At 46.9% G+C, this 23,394-nt stretch overlaps 2 protein-coding genes across 8 annotated transcripts in view; one reads left to right on the forward strand and one right to left on the reverse strand.

The window, feature by feature from the left end:
* Positions 1-23,394, forward strand: part of KCNJ15 (potassium inwardly rectifying channel subfamily J member 15) — a 297,724-nt gene that overhangs the window by 44,352 nt on the left and 229,978 nt on the right. For 5 of the 6 annotated variants that reach the window (XR_486015.3, XR_003766020.2, XM_039914668.1 and 2 more), the window contains one exon: positions 7,460-7,591. The exons of the other annotated variant lie outside the window; for it this stretch is intronic. The gene's annotated coding sequence lies outside the window, so the exon portion shown is untranslated. The remainder of the gene's footprint in view (positions 1-7,459; positions 7,592-23,394) is intronic. 6 annotated transcript variants of the gene reach the window in all.
* Positions 1-23,394, reverse strand: part of KCNJ6 (potassium inwardly rectifying channel subfamily J member 6) — a 126,098-nt gene that overhangs the window by 23,856 nt on the left and 78,848 nt on the right. For both annotated transcript variants that reach the window (XM_007667178.2, XM_029082975.2), the window contains exon 3: positions 19,057-19,977. In XM_007667178.2, coding sequence (XP_007665368.1) covers positions 19,057-19,977 — 921 coding nt within the window. The remainder of the gene's footprint in view (positions 1-19,056; positions 19,978-23,394) is intronic.

Raw genomic sequence — 23,394 nt, forward strand, 5'->3', positions numbered from 1 at the left:
CCGCTTTCACCCTCTCCTCTGACATGGGGACATGCGCTTGGTGTGGATGGAAAAATAACAGGTCCTCAGGAAAGAGAGGACTAAAAATATCCCAGCGTAGTTTCCATCTGTCTCCATATTCTCTTGTCTGGGTTAGAGGCCCCGGATCAGCACAACGGGAGGGCCGGAAAACCACCCTTTGGTCAACTTCAGCCCCCTATCAGACCCACGAGTTACCCCCTATCTCCTTGTTCCTCCTCCCTGCATGGGTGCACACAGTCAGCACTGCTAAGGAAAAGCTCTTTTATCAAGTGGCAAATCACAAATTGGATCCTTTCTTCCCACAGGCTTCACCTGACCTCACCTCTTTTAAAAAGGAGGCAGTATAACCTATAAGGAAGAGCACGGGACTGGGGAGCAGCAGACTTTGGTTCCCTTCCCATCTCTGCCCCTGGTCTGTGATCTTGGGCAAGTGACAACTTTTCTGGGCCTTAGTCTTCTCAGTTTAGAAAGAGGCTAAGAAGCCTATTCTCCCAATCACGTAGACTGTGATGCCTGTGTGGGGCAGGTAGTGTCTGATCGGAATATCTTGTGTCTAATGCAGTGCCTGACAAAGTAAGTTTTTTAATAAATACCAAAACTTACGTTCAAAGGAAAGGGGCCAAGCTAGTTCCACCTATCTCCCCCTTGGAGATCTAATAGCTCAAAGAGAAGTGGCTGCCACTGTACCTGACAAAAGGCAGCACGCTGGCCTGCTGGGTCGTCAGAGATATTATTACTGCCTCTTGGAGCCCCGCCAGTACCAGGGTGTCCGCTTCCTTATTCGCTTTCCTCAAAATCCTCCGTGTCATTATTAAGTTGGGTGCCCCGGGACTTTCCACAGCAAATTCAAAGCCTGCAGTTTGGACGGGATTGACCTCGTCTCCTTGACTCTCAGTGGCTCTGACAGGCTTCCCTGGCAGCCAGCAGCAAGACACATTTCCAACCGGTAAATAGAAAAGCTCCTAATGAACTTGGGTGCATCTTACCATGACATTTGGAATGAAAAACCTAAGCAGGAATGAAGGGGATGGCAGGGCCGAGAGAGATTGTGTGCACATGGGAATTCTTTAGGAGGGAACAATATTTTTTTTTTCTTTTTTTAAAATCATTAAAGGTTTAAAAAGAACTGACTTGTGGTATTTGCTGCAGAGCCAGCTGGGCCAGGATGACTTGTAGTAAGGAAGTGACACACCGGGGCCTGAGGTGTCAGCCCAGCTGACCAGTGGTCACTCAGATGTCACTACTAAGGTGGAGACTGGTACCCCTATAAGGCAAGCTTCCTAGCTAGAGAAAGTTAAAAGTACCAGGAGCTGAGTTACGTTTGATGTCACTATTCAATCAGTGGTATTTACTGAGAACTTAGTGTGTGCGGAGTACTGTACTAAGTGCTTGGGAGAGTACAATAGAGTTGGTAGACATACCTGCCTGCAAGGAGTTTACAATCTAGAGGCCTTGGCAATCACTGGGCTAATGGGACTTGGATGAAATGAGCTCATATTATTATTTGTATAGTTGTATCCATAGCAACAGCAATGGGCACCTACCATGAACAGGTGAATCTGGATGGAAACTTTGAGGACTCCTATTACTAATCCCCCAAATTGGAAAAAAAAAAAAAGAAAAGTCAATCTCTGCTGGTTCTTTGTTTTTGTTTTCTTATGGTATTTGGTAAGCATTTACTATTTTCCAGGCACTGTTTTAAGTGCTGGGATAGATGCAAAGTAATCAGGTTGGACACAGTCCATGTCCCACATGGAGCTCACAGTCTTAATGCCCATTTTACAGATGATGTAACAGGCACAGAGAAGTTAAGTGACTTACCCAAGGTCATAGAGTGGACAAGTGGTGGAGCCGGAACTAGAACCCAGGCCCCTCTGACTCCTTGGCGCATGCTTCGTCCACTAGGCCACATGATTTGGCTCTTGACTTGTGTTATTTTTTAAGTCAGTCTGGTGTGGTTTTTAAAGAAAATAATTTATCTTAGGATAGTTAAATTTCATGGGAAAAATTAATGTGGGAAATGCAAATTGGGGGTCCCTAGGAATCGGGGCCCCAAGTGAGCCTCTCTGGGCCTGCAGGGCACAGTGGTAGCTGCTTAGGAAACATGTGAATGAAGGAAAAAACCCACTTCCTTTCTTCAAAAAGCTTAAAGTCTAATGGGGAAGACAAACGGACATGAATGGGTGAATATGCAACAGGTCAAAGCTGGTAGAATTGCCAATCTTTTGGGGAGTGTGGAGAACAATGGGCTGGGAGAGAGTACCCTGCCTCCTGTGTTCTTTGTCCTGAAAAGTCTCTTGTCTTCTTTCTCCTTTTTAAAACACCATTCCTGGGAGTTTAGATCCACCAAGCAGGTGGGCTTTTTTTTACTTAGCAGATACTCCCTTCCTCAGACTCCCCCATTCCGCAGCTGAGTTCCAGCGGAGTTGCCAGTCAGGAGTTATAAATGTGGTTTTTCGAGTGCCAGAAACCTCCGGGAGTGGGGGAGAATGCAGAGAGGTGGCCAAAGGGGAATGCTCCAAAGGGGACTTCTAACACGGGGCTTTGGGAGAGAGGCAGAGGTCCTGTCATAAGCTCCCAAGAGATTCCTAGTGATCCGGGATCCCGATCCCGGAGGGAGAGGAATGAGGAGGGGCAGGCACTCTGTCTTAGCCACAGATCCCCAGCCTTGGACTCTTGCACAGTGCTGAGCAAGGATGTGTGTGAGCCAAAGGAGTTCCCTGATGCTCTGGGGCCGGGGAAGATATGGGAGGGTGGGAAATGAAATGAAAGACCTTTGTTCTTGAAGTTTTTTGTGTGTGTGTTTTTTTTTAAAAAAAGGCTGATGGGCTGTGCAGAAGGAGCCGGCCAGTCTGGGCCGATGTGCTGTAGAGGAATTGCCACAGCATTTTCCCACTAGGTGGCAGTAACTGTCATTCACGAGGAGCAGCCCAAGGTAGTCTAGGTAGCCCAGGCTAGCAGAAGAGCTCCTTCCATCCTAATGTCTTCAACTCTCCTCCCCTGAGTTTGCCGGATCCAAACATCCTGGTAACCAGCGTGTTCGCAGGGCTCGAGGGAACCAGAGGAGGTGTTCAGAGGAAGAGGGGAAGCAGCGCGGCTTAGTGGAAAGAGCCCGGCCCTGCGAGTCAGAAGGACCTGCCTTCTAATCCCAGCTCCGCCACTTGTCTGCTGTGTGACCTTGGGCAAATAACTTCTCTGAGCCTCAGCTACCTCATCTGTAGTCATTCAATCGTAATAGTAATAATGTTGGTATTTGTTAAGCGCTTACTATGTGCAGAGCACTGTTCTAAGCGCTGGGGTAGACACAGGGGAATCAGGTTGTCCCACGTGGGGCTCACAGTCTTAATCCCCATTTTACAGATGAGATAACTGAGGCACAGAGAAGTTAAGTGACTTGCCACAGTCACACAGCTGACAAGTGGCAGAGCTGGGATTGGAACTCATGACCTCTGACTCCAAAGCCCGGGCTCTTTCCACTGAGCCACGCTGCTTCTCCCCCTGCTGAGCGCTTACTGTGTGCACAGCACATAGGGGATTAAGAGTGTGAGCCCCATGGGGGATAGGGACTGTGTGCAACCTGATTAACTTGTATCTCCCCCAGTACTTGACTTAACAAATACCGTAATTATTCCCAGCACTTAGTACAATGCCTGGCATATAGTAAGCACTTTACAAATATCACAATTATTTTTATTAACAGGCAGAGGGGAGACGGTCACTCTCCCACCATCCCACCCTGCAGGCCGCACATCTTCTCTTTCCCCCTCAGGGCATTGTGAATGTCACAGTCACATTCCAATCAAGTCACCTCCCACTGTGGGAAGCCCAGGTAGTTTTCCAAGAAGGTGATGAGTATAGGGTCCCCGGGGGACAGTTAGCTGAGGACCTCTTCTCTGATGAACGGGAGTGGCTACCGAGCCCTTTGGTCGACAGAGATGAGCCTTAGTGTGTGAGATGGGGAAGGTGGGGAGTGTTCCATCGCAGAGCCCTTCACCCAGTAGCTGCCTTTCAGCCAATTCCTTCCCCCCAGAAGCCGCCTCCCGGTCGATCCATTGCTGGGAGAGAGTGGCCCGGCCTCTGACCATTCCCCTCATCCACCTAGAACTTTCTGCATCCACTACAGAAATTTACCAAGGCTGCTCCTCTCCTCTGGGAGCACCAGCGCAGTTTGTAGCCCAGTGGTGTGACATACTGGGGCAAATGAATAAGGAGAGAGAGAAGTGATTAACACCGGGAATTGGGAGCGAGAGGACAGCACAGTACTCTACCCTCACTGTTTTAAGTTCCAAACACAGCATCCTCTCCATCCTTTCCTGTGGCCCTGGCCAGCTTCCCGGATCGCCCAAACCCCATGGGGTCGAGAGTGAGATTGCTGGCCTCACAGCGAGGAACAGAAGCCCACGGCTCTAATTCGGTGCCATGTGGGCACAAAGCACAACCCTGCCGGTGTTTGGACAGTGCCACATGAGGCTTGGTAGCTGGTGACAGGAGTCAGTGATTTGTTCAAGTCCATCCTGGCTGGGGACCAGCGTGAAAGTAATGCCTGGGCCAATGCTAGCTGTGGAGCGGTTGCCAATCTGATGCAGTGAGTGAACCCATAGGGAGTGAGAACGTGGCACCTAGCCTTGCCCATAGCTGCTGAATTCCTTGCTGTAGTCATGCCTGGAGGGAATGTGGCTGGCAGTACTGCTTGGGCTTGTTGTCCTGAAGTGCCCCCTTCTCCCCCCCACCTCCCATCAAAGTGAAGGACGATGGGTTCTCTGTTGTTTTCAAGGGGACATATCCCTATCAGGTGTCTTCATAGACTTTTGAAACAGATTTCCTTCCTCAGCTGTTTTATTGGGTTTTCGCAATAACCCAGAAACAGCCGAGGAAGGAAATCCGTTTCAAAAGCATTGCAAAAACCCAATAAGCCACAAGTCTGGTTGGTAGCCCTAATCTACTAGAACATTTTAGCCCTCCAGCTCTTCAGATTGTAAGTTGTAAAATCCTTGAGGGCAGGGATCATTTCTTCTATTTCTATTGGACTCTCCCAAGCGCTTAGTACAGAGCTGTATACACAGGAAGAGCTCAATAACTACAGATGACTGATTTGACTGATCGAAATACAGGCTCAGAGAGGTGGAGCTATTTGCCCTGAGGTCAGCCAGAAATACGTGAGTTGATGTGGAATTAAAATTTACAGCTCCCCGGGTCCCTTTAAGCCCCAGCAGGCTGTTCTGGCCCCAAGAAGGTGTCCTCCTGGGTAATGGGAGAGACAGCTCTCTGAGCAGCCTGCCAGGCACAGGAAGCCTGAGGACACTGCACTAGCTCCTTGTCAGCAGCCATGGCAATGGAACAATTTTGGCAGATCTAGGCCACACTGAGGGAGAACCTGCAGCTTTCCAAAAATACTGGTCTTTCAATGGAGGGAAGGGGTAAGCGAGGGGAAGGAGTCAGAAGGTCAAAAGTCATAACATAATTCCCTTTCACCATTCCTGAACTCAGATGAACGATTTGCCCAAGGGTTTTCTTTCAGGTCCCTTGGGCTGCTGTAGCAGTCTGGACTAGAGAAGCAGCGTGGCTCAGTGGAAAGACCACACGGGCTTGGGAATCAGAGGTCATGGGTTCTAATCCCGGCTCTGCTGCTTGTCAGCTGTGATTTTGGGCAAGTCACTTAACTTCTCTGGGCCTCAGTTCTCTCATTTGTAAAATGGGGATGAAGACTGTGAGCCCCACGTGGGACAACCTGATCACCTTGTATCCCCCCAGCGCTTAGAACAATGCTTTGCACATAGTAAGCGCTTAACAAATACCACCATTATTACTATTACCGAGATCTCTTTCCTGAGTCATCATCATGTAGATGACAGAGCTGTCAACTCTGAATACAAGGGGAAAAGGGACAGGGTGAAAGTGGGAAGAGGATTAGGAAGGGACAGGCTTCAAAGAGGTAATCGGTTACAAAGTCTTCATTTGTGACTTTTTCAGCCCTGACTACAAACTTTCAAAACCTCGTCAGAGACTTGGAATGGGCAAGTCTGGAAGTCCAGCTCAAAAATCTTTGGGCACCTTTGGCAGTTGGGGATTTTTTATTTTTGGACAGGGATCATTCCTACTATCTCTCTTGTACTCTCCCAAGCATTTAGTAAAAGGCTTGGTACATGGTAAACACTCAGTTAATATAATTTTTTTTTAGATGCTTTGCCTTCCACTTGGCCTGCCCCCTTTCTTCCCCCTCATTTGCTTTTACAAGATCAACCTCCAGTCTTTCCCAGTATCTTCACCTCCCTCTCCACCTTTCAGCGGTCAGTTGAACTCCACATATTGGCATGCTGGAACTCTCAGCTGGCTCTGGTGGGCATGATGGACAGGTTCATGGCCAGGACAGTTTGGAATAGTGTAACCGTCAGCTGGTGTTGACTCGGGATCTGGCTTTCCAAGGGCTCCTTCTCCCAATTCACCCTGGAGCGTGGCTGGCTCAGAAGGCGAGGAGAGGAACGGATCGTAAAGCATCACTTCCCCTGGACTGTAGCACCTGGCAGAGGTATCTACCTCTGCAGAGAGGCAGTTTGTAAGCCATTGCTTATTGCGAAGGAGGCTTCCTGCCAACACTGCAGGTTTAGTCAGCTAGATCTGCCAGTGAAAAAGAAAAGTCTCCTCTTCTTGTTGCCCAGTGCTAAATCCCCAATCCTGCCCTGAGTTGAGGCCACTTAGAGTTACAATTTGCGGCAGTCATTTTGGCTTTTGAGCTCTTAGAGACAGCCACAAAACTGGCGAGTTTCGGACGGTCGCATTTATTTTGGAGCGAACATCATGGAAAATGGCTGGTTTGGGACCCAGCACGCCCACAAGGGATTAATTAGAGGCAAACACAGAAGGCCACCTTTGAGTTGTTGGTTCCATCAGTTGTTTCTAGAGGAAACTAGAGGTGTCTCTACTGGTTTGTGGGTGATTCTGATATTCCAGTATTTGTAGATGACGCTTAGCTTGACTGGAATGGCTTCTGGCCTGCAATATGATAAAGATGGATGGAAACAAAAAAGGGTACTGGGTTTCATAACTAAGAATGGTGTATTGATTGGAAGGATCCATTGGGAGTCTTGGCTTAGAGTCAAACCTTTATAGATTTTGTAACTTTTGTAGGAAACTCTGCCTTTGAGACACATTTTGACCTTATTCTTTTAAATGGGCTGAAAACCTTCCAAGGGGACAAAGGAAGGGCCCATCCAGGGCTAATGGGGAAGGACAAGTGGCTGGGAACAGCCGAGAATCTTTTTCAGAAGAGAATGGGCGGATGGCGTTTCCTAGGGCCTGGAGCAGAGAGTCATCAGCACAGGCCAGTATCCAAGCCAGTGATGAGATGCTTCTCTGTTCAAGTGCCACAGCCTCAGAAAAGTGTGAATCACAACCTCCCCAGGACTGCCAATTCAGGGTATTTTTTTTTTTGGTGCCTTAGATGAGAGGAAGGGGTGCAGAAGGCCATTGAGCCACAAGACAAGAAGCTGAAGTCAAAAGGGAATGAAGCACTTGCCGGTTGACTGGTCTCTACTGTCCTCTCCCAAGCACATAGTACAGTGCTCTGCACACAGTAAGTACTCAAATAACAGCGATTGATGGAGTGAGTTGCCCCGTGTGTTGCTGGAGTGGTCGTGCTGCTTCAGCCCCCATGCATCCGGGTCTCCACTGGATGAAGGCAGTATCGATCCCATAAATCTTCATGGGATTTATCGATCCCATAAATCTTCTGTCTCTGAGTAGCCTGGGACTCTGTCTTGGCCACTTAAATATCCTGGGTGTTAGAACCTGGTTTAATGATCCAGAAAAGTGGAAGGCATTCCCTCATCCCACCCTAGTCCTGTCATTGGAGATGTTTCCTTTCTACCTCTGTCCCTATGCAACTGCCACAGATGGATCACTGGTGGTTTGGTCCCACCCCCAGAATGTTCTGGATACCCGGGGGCGATGAATAGGAAATAGGCCTGCCAGCTTCTCACTTTCAGGGCAAGGCTTTTCAGGGCAAGGGGAATGGTATTAGATGGGAAGGCAAGTTTGGCAAAGCTACCAGAATGAGAGAGATCTGGGATCTTTACAGGCTTGCTCAGAAACTCTTCACTCTTTGCAGCCTTTCATGGAAGCCCTCAATTTTGTCAGCCGTGGGATGAGTGAGGCCAGGAGCCCAGCCGAGCAGTGGCTTCACCCCACAGCTGAACCCCACATGGCAGGTGATGCCCCTGGCAATGAGCGAGTTTTTGGAGTTTGGGTGGTGGTCCCTCCCTCCCAGCCCCCCGTGCTGCGCGACTCTACATCTAGATCTCCTCCCACCATGATCTACTCTCATCTCAAGGTTCACCCGCATTATCTATTACATGAACTGTGACCTTGGGCAAGTCATTTCCCTTCTGTGGGCCTTAGTTTCCTCATCTGTAAAATATGAATTCAATGCCTGTTCTCTCCCCACTTTACACTGTAGGCCTCACGTGGGACTGCGTCTGACTTTATTATCTCGTAGCGCTTAGTACAGTGCTTGACACGTAGTAAGTGCTCAAATACCCCAATTAGTATTATTATTATGAACTTCTGGCTTGCTGCTCCTCCCTGTTCCCTTGAGACTTCTCTCAGGAGAAGTCCAAAGGTACCAAACCCCCACAATTCCTAATACATAGGTATTCTTCTTTGAAGCAACACTTCTACTTGGGCTAAACACAGAAGGATCAGCCCTGAAGTTAGTTTCAGTCTTCAGAGACTATTTTCCACCTTTGAATTAGTCATGGAAACGTTGATAGGATTAAAACCCTTAGCTAGGGCAATGTGAGGAAAGCTAATATTTATGAATTGGTCCAAAGCCTTGCTGCTGCCTTAATGAAGTTTAAGCACTGACAAGATACCAATTAACTAAATGAAGCAACTGGCCCAGTTGAAATAGCCCTCTGAAGTCTGGATGGCCAACTGTCAAATCATTAATTTCTCAACATCTCCTTTCACTTCAGTCCCAAACTCCAAAGAAAAAAATGGGATTCCCAACCCAGAAAGATGGAAGTTTGCCCAATCAGAATGAAGCGATTGTAACGAGATGTAATAGGAGCCACATCCCCAGGGAGTTATTACATTTAAGACCAGGGACATTTGGAGTGAAACCTTTCAAAATAAAGGGATTTGAAAAGGTTGTAGTTTTCCAGAGAGTTTTGTTCAAACCTAGGATTTCCTTTTTCATGGATTTTGGGAAGGTGGTATAGGATGTCTGGGTCCCGAGGGAAGGGTCCCAAATCCCTGGGGTTGAGGGGCAACCGGAGACAGGTTCATGACACATGTCTGGGCTCAAACATTAGCACCTTGTTCTGTGAGAGGATGTTCTTCCTGGGGAAACTGGGGAAATCCCAACTTTGATCTCCAGCAGCCTCTTGCAAACAGGATAAATTGGGATGAATAAGATCCTGTTTTTAGGAAGGGGAAGTCCATTCATGGGGTCTCAAAAAGAGATTAAAAATGTAAATGAAGTCCCATGCCAAAGTGTTACAACTTTTATGCCTCATCCTATAAAGAGAAGAGTTCCCCAGTATCTTACATGTCTTTTGACACATTTCCCATCAGCTATTTTTCTTTCAAAAAGACCTGAAGATCCATTTTTCTTCCAGTTTGTGGGGGAGGGAAAGTAAGGGGATTGTTCAAGTGGCCATGATGAGAATGCTGATGGAAAGTTTTATCACTGTGAATAACTACCTAATCAATCACTAATATGTATTGAGTGCTTATCTTGTACAGGACACCAGTACAAAAGTCAGTCAACAGGATCCCTGCCCTAAGGGGATTTGTAAGCTAGTTGGGGAGTCAAACACCAAGATAAATTACAGCTAGGAGGAAGTAATAGCCTATATCAGATATGTTTGTACCTTAGCCTGGAGATGAGGCAGAAGATAGGGAGTGCTGTGATCTGTTGGCTGTGAAATTGGAAGGGAGTTCTAGGCTAGGAGAGGGCATGAGCAGAGGTTGGTGGCTGAAGAGGCAAGAAGATGATTCAGTCATATTTATTGAGCACTTACTGTGTGCAGAGCAGATTGTAGAGCAGAGCAAGTGCTAAGAGACACGCCCTCTCTAAGCACTACAGTGCTCCTCACAGAGTGCTTAATAAATACCATCGACTGGTTCTCTTCCAATCCTGGAGGATCTGTCATGAGAATTATTCTGGTCTAAGCTCCTGCAATTAGGAAGTTTCATGACTGGAAGTGCATATCCTGTCTGCTGGAGTCGTTACCAATGTTCCGTATAGGATTAAGTTCTTATAGTACTCTATTTCTGTTTGGAGTAATGTACCCACTCGTCATTTCTTTAGTTGCTATTTTGCTCAAATTTTTGTCTGTCTCCCCGTTTAGAATGAGTCCGTTGTTGGGCAGGGATTGTCTCTATCTGTTGCCAAATTGTACATTCCAAGCACTTAGTACAGTGCTGTACACACAGTAAGCGCTCAATAAATACGATTGAATGAATGAGTGAAAACAGATGCTAAAGGGTTTGTAATCCACACTTTCAAGGCGTCACCTGAATGTTTCAATCTGCTGAAAAGCAGAAGGTTCAGCATGTCAATTGGTGTGAGAGGTCAAGCTGTTGGAAGCTAATCGTGTTTCCCCTCCATTTCCTCTGATATTTTCCTTAATATTTTGTTGGAATCCTTTAAGAATATACTTAACCTCCAAGCTAAAAGTTCCTCCTGGTCTCACTGGTTGTAAATTATTTCTGACTTTATTCATTCATTATCATTCTTATATTGTAAGGACCTTGAGGTCAGTGAATGTACTTCTGTCGTACTCCCACATTTGCTTATAGTGCTCGATAAATACTGTTGACTGGAAAGTTGTTAATTTTGGTAACTGTCAATCTGGGTAACCAGGGAGAGAGCTGGAAAATACAGAACACATAGCATTCAAGGGTAGAGGAGAACTGGGTATGTTTGTAGGGGTAGTAATCATAATAATAATGACGATAATCACAGAAGTATTAGGTATTTATGTGCCAAACCCCGTGCTAATCCAGGATTGGTGGCAGCTTTCACTCCTGATTGTCTAGGAACCACTGCCATGACTAGAGAAGAGCATGGCCCATTAAGAATTTCTAATTTATAAAGATTTTCCTATGATGCATCTATATTTCTAGCTCCTGTTTACCATATGATTTTCCATGTCCCTCCCAAGACCTTTTTCCCTTTTCAGTTTTGGCTGGTCAGTTGAAAATCCCCTTAAAGGCTTTATGATGGTGCGTGCTCTGTAATGTTGATTGGCACCGGTGTTCCCTCTGATTCAGTGCGTATTAATGGTCTGTTCTCGTGGCAGTCTGCCTTTATTTTACTGATTGAAAGCATTTTATAATTAATTATGTGAAAACCTCCAGAGGGGATTATATATAGAATCGAATTTGGGTTTGCTGTTCCATGTTAGGCAGTTGAGTGGTGTGCTGGAATAAGTGGGGAATAAGTGTGCCCATGACAACAGACTGTAATATACCCTGCATATACATATAGTTGTGATTTACCACAAAGGTGCTCACTTACCACTCATTTTCAGTAAAAATTCATGTCACACCCAGACAGAATTTCTTTAAAATATGTTTAGATGAGCTTACAGGTGTCTGTTGTGCCCCGAATCTATAAAACCGGGGAGGTGTGATTCAGAAGATGACATCCTGTCTGTTCTGAGGGAGTTTTAATCTAAACCAGACAGACCCCAGACAGATTAATCTAAGGAACTGTAAAAGTGGAAATGATGCAATATGAAAACTCCCAGGGCATGATTTCCTGGCACCTGTGGGTTTCCCAATTAGACCTGGCCGGTTTTAAAGAAGACATAAAGATCTTTCCCTGGCAAGGCTTTCCTGTGTCTCAGGAAGAGGTGATGACATAGGTTTGCTGCGATTTGCATTGAATTGTCAGCATTTTGGTTGAGATTGAACTGTACTCCACTGTATTTGGCCTGAATTTGTGGTTTGAAGATAGCAGCAGGAGGGAGAGGGGCAGATTAGATGGGGGTGCCCTTCCTAGGTCTTGGGTGGGTTGGATATCCAGGATCCAGTCTCGCTTGCCCCAGGCCCTCCACTGGCCTCCCTCTGGGATCAGTCTGAAAGGCAGGACCAAATTAGATTAAAATAAATAGTCATCTTGGTGGGGTGGTTCTTTAAAGGGACAGAACCAGATTAACTTCAGGGCATTGGCATACCTGGCCAAGATCCCACCTCTCTAGGGGCCCCAGATCCAGACTGGAAAATGTTACTATGGTGGTGGGGATTGCATCCACTCCCCTTCCACTTCACCTTTCATTCTTTCCCCATCTCCTCCTCCTCCTCACCCGCTCGTAAATCTGCCCAGCCCTGCTCTGGGGCCTGTAGAGATCTGTCTCTGGGCCATGGGCACCCTTCTCTTGTCCTGCAATAGGACCCAGCTCCTTTAAATGATCCTTTCAAGAAAGTCTACACGTGATGTAGTGGAAAGAACATGGGGTCTGGAAGTCAGGACCTGTTCAAATCCAGGCTCTGCCACTTGTCTGCTGTGTTACCTTGGGCGAATCTCTTAACTTCTCTCTGCTTCCATTTCCTCTTCTGTAAAATGGGGATTCATTACCTGTTCTTTCTGCTACTTGGGCTGTAAGCCCTATGTGGGAGAGGGACTGTGTCCAACAAGATTTTCATGCATCTACCCTAGTGCTTAGCACACAGAATTTACTTAACAAATACTACAATAATAATTATTATAAATATTAACCTTCCTTGGACCTCTCCCTTTTCCTCTCTCTGCAGTTCTGTCCTTCCATCATTCCTAAGCCAGAACTAAGTTCCGGTTAAGCAACATAAAGAAAAAAAGCTAAGAATGAAAAAGTTCTCCCATGCCTCCAAGGGGTATGCTTGTCTTTTCACAGATTCATACATAAAATTCTTGTGTTCACTTCGCAGTTTGCCACACCCTTGCCCTCTTACTCCCCTGTTGCACCCACTATCCTAGCAGGAATACGATGGACAGAAATCAGAGGACAAGTTACGCTGCCCAAGCCAGTTGGTTTCTAATCAATTCCTCTGTGTGGATTCTCAATCCAAAAGTTTTTGTGACTAGACAGCAGCATGTCCATCATTTACGACAGACACTCAGCTCCATCGTTTGTAACTTTAGGCTGTGAGCTTTAAGCGGGTAGGCCCATTCCTAAATACCGTGCCTAAAATGCCATCTTGGGCAGATAGATACTTATTAAGTAGTGAGGAATGGACTGTTTTCCCCAAGCTTTTACTCTTTGTGGAGGAGGTTAATGGAGCTTCTCTTGCAAATTCTAATCAAAACTTTCAGAGCACTTACAAACTCATTAATCCCATCACTCCATCTTTCTGACTTGGAGAAGATTGGAGAGGGAGTAGAGGGAGAGGGGAGTGGAGCGGGGAGACAATTCTTAGGAGAATCTGGAAATCTAGAGGGATTAAAAGGCAAATGAGTCGTCAGGCTCTGACTTCCAATAAACATCTGGAGGAGAAAATACTGTTTGAAAAGACCGATTAGAGGCAAGTAAGTTGTCAAACTCCAGTTTCCAATAAATATTTGGAAGAGAAAAACTGTAGGAAGGAAATGCTGCAAAGTACTATTAGTAGAAAGGTTGTGATACCACATTTTAGAAGAGCTGTCAGAAGTCTAATCTAACACCTCCAGTTCCTTAACCACAGGGGGCACAGCATCTTTGATTGCTGGAAATGAGACTTGTCCCTCAGAGAGTATGGGGCTTGTCTTAGCTGTGTTGTGAAACTTGCCTGATTTTAAATGGGTGGCTGTATACTGTGCCTGAAGGTGGATATTTAAACCCAGCTGGCCACATGCTGGCAAGCTTGAGGAAGATTATCATCAAGATCTGCCCTTCTTCCCAGGAAACTTTTGGTTAATGACTTGGGAACTGTCAAAAGAGGTAGCTTGGGCTACTGGAAAGAGCACAGGCCTGGGAGTCAGAGAACTTGGGTTCTTGTTCCTGCTCTGCCATATGCCTCAGTGGAAAGAGCATGGGCTTTGGAGTCAGAGGTCATGGGTTCGAATCCCAGCTCGGCCACTTGTCAGCTGTGTGACTGTGGGCAAGTCACTTAACTTCTCTGCACCTCAGTTACCTCATCTGTAAAATGGGGATTAAGACTGTGAGCCCCACGTGGGACAACCTGATTCCCCTGTGTACCCCAGTGCTTAGAACAGTGCTCTGCACACAGTAAGCGCTTAACAAATACCAACATTATTATTATTATGCCTGCTATATGACCTTGGAAGAGTCACTTCTCTGTGCTTCAGTTCCCTCATCTGTTCATTCATTCATTCATTCAATAGTATTTATTGAGCGCTTACTATGTGCAGAGCACTGTACTAAGCACTTGGGATGAACAAGTCGGCAACAGATAGAGACAGTCCCTGCCGTTTGATGGGCTTACAGTCTAATCGGTAAAATGGGGATTAAGACTGTGAGCCCTGCGAGGGACATGGACTGTGTTCAGCCTGATTAGCTTGTATCTACCCCAGCAGTTAGTATAGTACCTGGCACATAGCAAGTGTTTACCAAATTCCACAAAAAATAAACAACAGCAACAACAAAAAACAACACTGGGGACTGGAAAAAGCTACTGCTGGGCATTCTCGAGGCATAAGTTGCTGTGGCCCAGGGGTGCCTGTAGCGTTATCCGGCATTCTTGAGGGGGATGCTACTGGTAGGGAGAGACCATCCTGATGTGTGGAGTTGGCTGCACCAGACCACGTTGTGACCCCGACACTCCCGCCTGCATCGTTTGCACTAAAAGCTCGATCCTTGCTGCAGGAAGGGCCTGCCCGTGTCTTCCAGCCTGCCGCTTGCCATCCCATCTGCGTGAAGCTTTCCTCGAGGAGAACCACCCTCTCCCAATTTCTGAAAGGCATGGCTGTGAAGTGCTTAAAGAATCGGAAGCCAGACCGTGGGTTTGTGCCTCTAGTCTTGCATTTGAGACCGTGACATGACCGTATCGTGCAGTGCCCAAGCCTCCCTAGGCTGAGGAAGGGGGTGGCAGAATCCCTCTATCCAGTGGACCTGGTGGCTGAAGCAAACAATGCTTCACAGCCCATGGGCCTGTCTGAGCCTGACACTTTCCTCCTCACTCTACCTTAGCGTTGGTGCCTTATAACAGGGCCATCGCAGAAAGAGAGCGGGGCAGGCACTGTGACAGACTGACTCCACAATCATTCTGAAATGCACCACCATGAATGCATGGATGTGAAGTGCAGGGCGGAGGGAGAGGACAGCCTGCGGCCAGGAGCCATTTATGGCCCAACCTGATTCACACAGCCCAGATCCCTGGGATTGCCCTTGCAGCCCAGTGGTCCAGCCTGGCCCTAATCATTCATTCATTCATTCAATAGTATTTATTGAGCGCTTACTGTGTGCAGAGCAGTGTACTAAGCTCTTGGAATGTACAATTCGGCAACAGATAGAAACAATCCCTGCTCAATGATGGGCTCACAGTCTAAATCGGGGAGACAGACAGCAAAGCAAAACAGAATAAAACAAAAACAAGACAACATCATCAAGATAAATAGAATCAAGGAGATATACACCTCATTAACAAAATAAATAGGGTAATAAATAATATATACAAATGAGCACAGTGCTGAGGGGAGGGGAAGGGGGGAAAAGCAGAGGGTGGAGGGGAGGTGGAGCAGAGGGAAAGAGGAGGCTCAGTCTGGGAAGGCCTCCTGGAGGAGGTGAGGTCTCTGTAAGGCCCTAGTCCGGCACCTGCACATCTCACCCCCTGTAGCCCTCCCACAGCCCCTGGGAGGGAGGGGTACGTGGCTGGGTGAGGCAGCCAGCTTCTTGCCCTGTTTCAGTTTCATCTCTGTTCCTCCCTCACCCTGAGCCAGTGGACGTGGTAGCAGTGAACGTGGCCAGGAAGGAACTCTGGGGCCCAGGCTTTCTTCCAGGCAACACTTCCCATCCCGGGGGTGGAGGAGACCCTCATCCTTCCTCCCTCCCTCCCACTCCCTGCCCTCACCCACTCTCCTCATTCTCCCCTCATTCTTCCCACTCCCATCCTTGGTAGCCGGGCAGGAAACTCAAGAAGGGATTATACAGAATCGCTCCCATCGGTTCGGGAAGCTTGGGAAGGTTCCCTGGCATAGAGAAGTTGCATCGTCACTGGGGCAAATGCGGAAATTCATCAATAAAAAAGGCTGAAGCTAAGAGCTAGCTGGCCATGGGCCCAGTTCTTTGTAACATTCATCCAGGCTATAGGCTCATTTACTCTCTATAAATACCATTCTATATGCATAGCTCCTATTTTTACAGAGACTCTCCACAGCTGGTGAGCATGTTTGTTTACGGAACTTTAAGCCCTTCTGTAAACACCATTCTCTCAGATGGCCCCGGATCAGAAAAGTCAATGGCCTTTTCCAAAAATATATGGGGGAGTTTAGCCCCCCCCCAAATCCCAAATGTCCTTGGATTTTCTAGGGTCTACCCCTCTTGTTAAAATCACAGAAAGAGTTAGGTCAGAGGGGTAATTTATCTCTAGACTAAGCTCCCTTTAAACTGTAAGCTCATTATGGGCAGGGAATGTTTCAGCTAATTCTGTTGTACTGTCCCAAGCGCTTAGAACAGTCCTCTGCATATAGTAAATGCTCAATAAATACCATTGATTGATTAGTGATAATAACTGTGGTACTTGTTAAGCACTTTACTATGTGCCAAACACTAAACTAAGTTCTGGGACAGATACAAGACAAACACTCAGGCCCAAATTCAAATGCGGCGTCTCCTTGTTCACCACCCGCAACTCCCACAGGGAAGAAACCCCGTTCTCACTTGAAATGTCACTGAGAGATAGTCGCCCACCTCAAGGGCGCAAGGGTCAGGCCAGCAGCATTAGCTGTGAAGGTGCCTCAGTCCCAGGCAATAACACCAAGCTGCAGGAGTGCCCCTGTTGGGTAGAGCCCCACAGGCCAGGGAGCCAGTTGAAGCTCTTGTAGGCCCCCCTGGGTAACTTCAAACAGCATCCCCCTGGCAGATTTGGGCCTCATGCCTGGTCTGGGATCACCCACACACTTCCTGCACCCAAGTTCCACTTAATAATAAGAAGAATAGTATTTATTAAGCACTCACTCTGTGTCAAGCACTATTCTAAGTGCTGGGGTAGATACAAGTACTCAGGTTGGACAGAGTCCAACAGTCTTAAACCCCGTTTTACAACTGAGGTAAATGAGGGCCAGAGAAGTTAAGTGACTTGCCCAAGGTCACACAGCAGGCAAGCAGCAGAGCCAGGATTAGTACCCAGGTCTTTCTGATTTCCAGGCCTGGCTCTATCCATTAGGCCATGCGCTTCTGGCTGGGCTGAAGCAGTGGCAACTCATGGCCTTTCCGCAGGCTGGGCGGGGCTGACCCTGCTGCAGTCCACCTCAGGGCCCATGTACGGTGCCTTGCCACTGGTATCCCCACTGCTGGGCCTGAGCCCAAGAGGACTCAACACTAAAGTACGAGTAAGCTCCCTGTGGGCAGGGAACGAGTCCACCGACTCTACTGTGTTATATTATCCTACGCCCTTGATACAGTGCTGTGCACACAGTAAGTGCTCACTAAATACCATCGATTAATTGAAACAATTCCCTAGGAGTTGCCTCGACCTCTAGCTGCCTTTCACAGCTCCAATGCCCACAGACTGTGGGTCATTTCCGGAGAACTCTCCCTGCCAGGGAAAGAGCAGCCAATGTCCTCACAGCTGGCACCAGCAGCAGCAAAAGCTTTAAAGAGGGGGAGGATCTTCTAACCCTGACTGGCCTCTGGCGGCTAATGGCTTGGATGAATATTCTAGTTTGCAGAAGCGGGACTCTCTAGAGTTTTATGTCAATGGAACTCTGAAATGAATATATAAACATGGACCATTGTGTTTCTCTCTCTCTCCCTCTTTCGCTCTCTCTTCCTGTCCTCCAAACCTATCAGGAGGGCTTATAATCGCAGGCGTTGAATATGAAACACACCGTGTTGTCACTAGTTTAATCTGTGGAAGTCTGAGGTGTGCTAGCTACCACTAAGGGGAGCTAAAGCAGCTATCCTCCCAGAAAGATTCATTTTCCTCATGGCTCCAGTTTTGGCTCTGGGACTGTTCCTGCCGGGGTCTGGATAGTCGCAAGCTCAACCATTCATTCCAAAAATAAGACCAGCTATCACCTTAACCTTTAGAAAGCCTTCCTTCAAGGTCTTATTGCTGTATTCTTTTCAGTTCAACAAAGATAATGTCAGAGAAACAGTTGGGACGTGGCCTGAGTAATATCTGGAAGCTGAATGGTGAGAGTCAGGGTGACCAAACACTAGGAGGAATAGGCCCGTTTTGGGGCTCCCACTCACCAATGGAAAGCCTAAGTAGGACCGATAAGGGTCTAGCTTTAAGCCAAGATGAGGCGCATGACTGTGCCTATCCCTACCAGCATATCCCTCCTGGGGATCATGGGGTAGAAAGATACCTGGCTAGCATTCGCCTTCCATCCCATGGAAGTAAGCGGCCTTGCCCCAGTGCATGCAGGGGAGTGTGCAAACTGCATCGATGCACCGGTGGAAGTGGCATTTTTGGTCAAGCAGTGGCTGGCTTTTGAGGGGCCTGAGTTCCTCCTGGGGGCAAATGATAAACATCCAGCACATGGGCTCTGGTACCTGATTTGGACTGCTCAGCTTTGGCCATTTTAAAAATTGTATCATACAATTCCCAGTGATTACTCGTGCAGCTTTAATATATAAACTTAACCTTACGGCCGATGTCAGAATCTATTATAGGGCTTTAAAAAAGACTTTAAAATGTTTAGTTGCATCTTAAACACACCATGCTTCTATTCAGGATGTACCCCTTATGCAAAGACTGGAACAAAATCATCTCTCGTAACATGGAACCATCCCCGACTGGATGGGCCCCAGACCATGAGCGCCAGGGCTTGGGCTGCGTTTCCACCCCTGAGCTTTTAGCCGATCAGAAAGAGTTATCTAAGGAATTAAAGGAGTTCCCCCACAGTAAAAAGCGATCCCAAACTGTAGGAACAACCAAGAGAAACATTACCTGTTGCCTCCACCATGCCTTCTAGGATGACTACGATTTCCAGTTCCTCTTTGGGGAGCTGGGCTTTGGAGATCTCCCAGAAAGGACTCTGCTGGTTAATCTCATGACTAATGATGAGCGGCGACACCAGAAACAGACGGTCATCCCCTGTGTAATAGCCTACGTTGATGTCCGTCTGGTTCAGGGGTATAAACTCTCCCTCAGTGGTCTGTTTAGATTTGATCAACTTGGCCCGTATGGACGCCTCCACGATGTGAGAATTCCGGAGGTCCCCGACCCGGAACATCAGGCAGAGCTTTCCGTCGCGCATGGAGATGACCGCGTGAGTAGAGAAAACGAGGGTCTCTGCCCTCTTCTTGGGTTGGGATATTTTTACAAACATGCACCCCACCATGAAAGCATTGACTATGGACCCCAACACGGACTGGACTAAAAGGAGAATAATTCCCTCAGGACACTTGTCTGTGATGACCCGATAGCCGTAGCCGATGGTCGTCTCTGTTTCTATGGAGAATAAAAAGGCAGACACGAATCCGTTGAGGTTAGTGACGCATGGGGTCCATGTGTTATCCTCTATGTGGTCCATATCTCCACGAATATACGCAATCAGCCACCAGATCATTCCAAAGAAGAGCCACGTCACGGTGTACACCATGACAAAGATTAGCAGGTTGAACCTCCACTTCAGGTCGACCAATGTGGTGAAAATGTCAGTCAGGTAGCGGTAGGTCTCCCTGACGTTGCCGTGGTGAACGTTGCACTTTCCGTCTTTTCTCACATACCTCTGGATTTTTCTCTTGGCCCGGTCTTTGATTATGTGTTTCGGGAGGTCGTCTCTGGCTTGCTTGGGCAACTTTGGCTGGTGAATGGTAACTGGACTCTCTATGTCCTGCTCCATGGAGTCTCCTTCCAGGACGTTAGCTGATGGTCAGGGACAAAAGGAGAAAGAAAGTGAAATGCCAGGGGTCGGGGTACACCTCAACCCATTCAACATCCATCTGTATTAGTGGGAAAGAATGCAGGAGGGACAGCGGCTGGCTGAAAAAGATGGTCAGTTAATCGCTAAGCTTACACTTTTGGTTTTTTAAAGCAAACTCTCCTATCCAAATCGGGTTTTGCTACAACATGGGAATGAGTAACTCTTTAGTTTACTGAAGGAAAGGGTAAAAAGATTAATAATGTGTGAATGAGAGAAAGTGAAGCAAACTAATTTTTATAGTGATAGATTGACTTTAAAAAAAAAGTTTCTTGAGCTGCAGGTGTTTTAATGCTTATCTTTTGCTCAGGGGCACTTGGGAGTTTTATTAACATGTAAGAATTCCACACTGTCAAACACTGGTACTTAGAAATATTAGTATTAGGTGCCAATTTTATGCAGAGCACTATGCTGAATGCAGGGAAAGAATATACAGGTAAGAATGAGACATGGTTCCTGGGCTTAGGGGGCTTACAATTTAAAAATATGAAGGTCCAGGTGGCAAACATGGGAGGAATAATGAAACTAAAAGATATGGAGAGATACACAAAATGAAAGCATAGATCGGTAGAGTCCTGTGACCAGAGGAGCAACTCAGAATCCATGGTACTTGGCAAAGAATGTTTGCTGCCGACCCTCTCAAACTGAGAGAACCATTGTGTGGGCGTTGAAATCTCACAGTGAGAAAGCGAAGCTAGAAATGAGATTCACTTGATACCAGTTGACCCCATGGGGACACTGCCAGAGAAATATCTGGGTTTAAAAAGCACCCTCTTAAAACCTCACTGTAAAGTTTGGGCTTTGCGTCGTTAAGCCCCAGAACTATTGCTTCATTGACTAGTATGAGACTTCCAACTGTGTTGTCTCGGCTGTGATATTCTGGTTCCTTTTCCTGGTTGGCTGAAAAAGCAGTCCTTTTTGCACTGTTTTAACCAGGGGAATCGTCTTAGGAAGCAGGTGCCTTGGACTCAATGGTATTTGGAAAGAATCTTCAGCTTGTCAGGTCAAGCAGAGCCATGGACAATTCCTCTCAGGTTCTTCTTGTGTGCCAGATTGGTCCAGGCCTAGAACTTGCAAGTTTTCTTTAATTGTATTGGAGATGCTCATGTGCCTTACAAGGATGTGTCTGGGAAGAGGGACCAAGTACTAAGCAGTAGGTTCATAATGACAAAAACATGCAACAATAGTGAAAACAATCAGGCAGTTGTCTGAGGCAGGAGAGTGGGTATTAGAAATCAGGGCCACACTGTCAATCAGTGGTATTTATTGAGCAGTTAACATGGGCAAAGAGTTGTACTAAGCATTTCTTGTGCTATTGAGCACCATTTCTGAGATATTGATGGGGACATTAGAAGTTAGGAGATGGTGGCAGGTAAAATGTGTTGTGTTCTGAGCTGTGTGGTAGAGGGCACGAAGACAGGAGATCATCTGGCTCAATTGAGGGAGCTTAGTCAGAAGAAAAGCCTTTGCAAAATGGGAGAAATGAGCTTCAGTCTAAAGTTAGAGGAATTTCTCAAATCTGCCACGTTGGTTGAAACTGTGAAATAGATTTAAGGTAGAAATACAGTCTTGCTCTAGAAAGTGGCTTCTAGAAGAAGAATTTTGGGCAAGAGTGGAGCGAGGCAGAGGAGGTCTCTGGCTTGTGAGTATGCATGATGGACCCTTATTGGCAGACCTCTGTGGCCACAATGAACCCCGGGCTTGTGGGTAGATGAGATGGGGAAAGTGACCTGCGGTCCGAGTTAAGAAACTGCCCACTGGGAACACATGGACAACACAGCTTCTCACTGTGGGAAAAGTAAACCAGAATGGTGGGTGTGACAAAAATCAGTGCAAAATTATTGGAGTAGGAGGAATAACAGGCAAAGAGAAGTAATGAGGCCTAGTGGAAAGACCATGGACCTGGGAGTGAGAGGACCTGGGTTCCTAATCCTGGCTCATTCATTCATTCAATAGTATTTATTCCTCCACTTGCCTACAGTGTGACCTTGGACAAAACAATTAACTTCTCTGTGCCTCAGTTTTTTAATCTGTGAAATAGGGATGAGATTCCTGCCTCTTCTTGCCTTTTAGACAGAGGCCTATATGATAGCTACAGAGGCAGTACTGGATCTGATTGTATTTACCCCAGTGTCTAGCACGTAAGTGCTTGACAAGTAAGGAGGGCGACAAGATAAATTATCAGAAACCCCAGATGACAAAGTGCAGGCCAGGGGAACCCAACTATTTGAGGAGGGATGGAAAATAATTATGATATTTGTTAAGCACTTACTATGTGCCAAGCAGTGTAGTAATAATAATAATACAAATAATAATGGTATTTGTCAGTGCTTACTATGTGCCAGGCACTGTATTAAGCACTGTGGTGGATATAAGCAAATCGGGTTGGACATAGTCCCTGTCACATATGAGGCTCATAGTCTCAATCCCCATTTTACAGGTGAGGTAACTGAGGCACAGAGATGTAAAATGACTTGTCCAAGGTCACACAACAGACAAGTGGTGGAGCTGGGATTAGAACCCATGACCTTCGGACTCTCAGGCCTGTGCTCTATCCACTACACCATGCTGCTTCAATACTATGTGCTGGGTTCAGGTACAAGCTACTCAGGTCAGACACAGTCCCTGTCCCACTTGGGGCCCACGGTCTAGAGGAGAGGGAGACCAGGCATTTAATTCTCATTGTACAGATGTGGAAACTGAGCTACAGAGAAGTGAAGTGACTTGTCCAAGATCACACAACAGGCAAGCAGCAGAACTGGGATTAGAGCCCAGGACCTCCAACTGAGGACAGAGGTCTTGACCAAGAATGGATGAAGTATATCGGGCACTGTGAAAGGAGCAAACGTTGAAAGCCCCAAGATAGGGATGACACCGTCCGTCCCACTGAGCAGCAAGTATGGGGTCAGATCAGAGCAACCGAGACTAATGAAAATACACAAATATAAGCATTAAAACAACCATAAAGGCTCCGGGAGGACAGGAGCGTCCATGAGTTCTCTCTCTATTATACTCTCCCAAGTGCCTAGTTTAGAGCTCTGCTTGCAGGAAATGCCCATTAAATTCTCTTGACTGCTATAACAGATATAATAAATATGTAAAGCTGAGATACAGAAAAATTCCCCCTTAACTCTCACTATATTTTCTATATTTAAATTCTGACTGGAGAAGGCAAAGAGCTCTCCCCTTTCCTTCCCCAACTCTTTCTGTGTCTCTCTTCCTGTCTTCATTCTTTCTTCCCTCCCTCTCTCCGGGCCAGAAGGTGGGAGGGGAGCATAGCATTGCATTAAGTCTTTGAGACCACTAGGTACCTCGTTCCACAGAAATAGCTGAACCTTTGGCCAAATGCTTCTTAACAGTTG

The sequence above is a fragment of the Ornithorhynchus anatinus genome, chromosome 18 (assembly GCF_004115215.2).
Source record: "Ornithorhynchus anatinus isolate Pmale09 chromosome 18, mOrnAna1.pri.v4, whole genome shotgun sequence".
In the NCBI taxonomy this organism is placed as follows: domain Eukaryota; kingdom Metazoa; phylum Chordata; class Mammalia; order Monotremata; family Ornithorhynchidae; genus Ornithorhynchus; species Ornithorhynchus anatinus.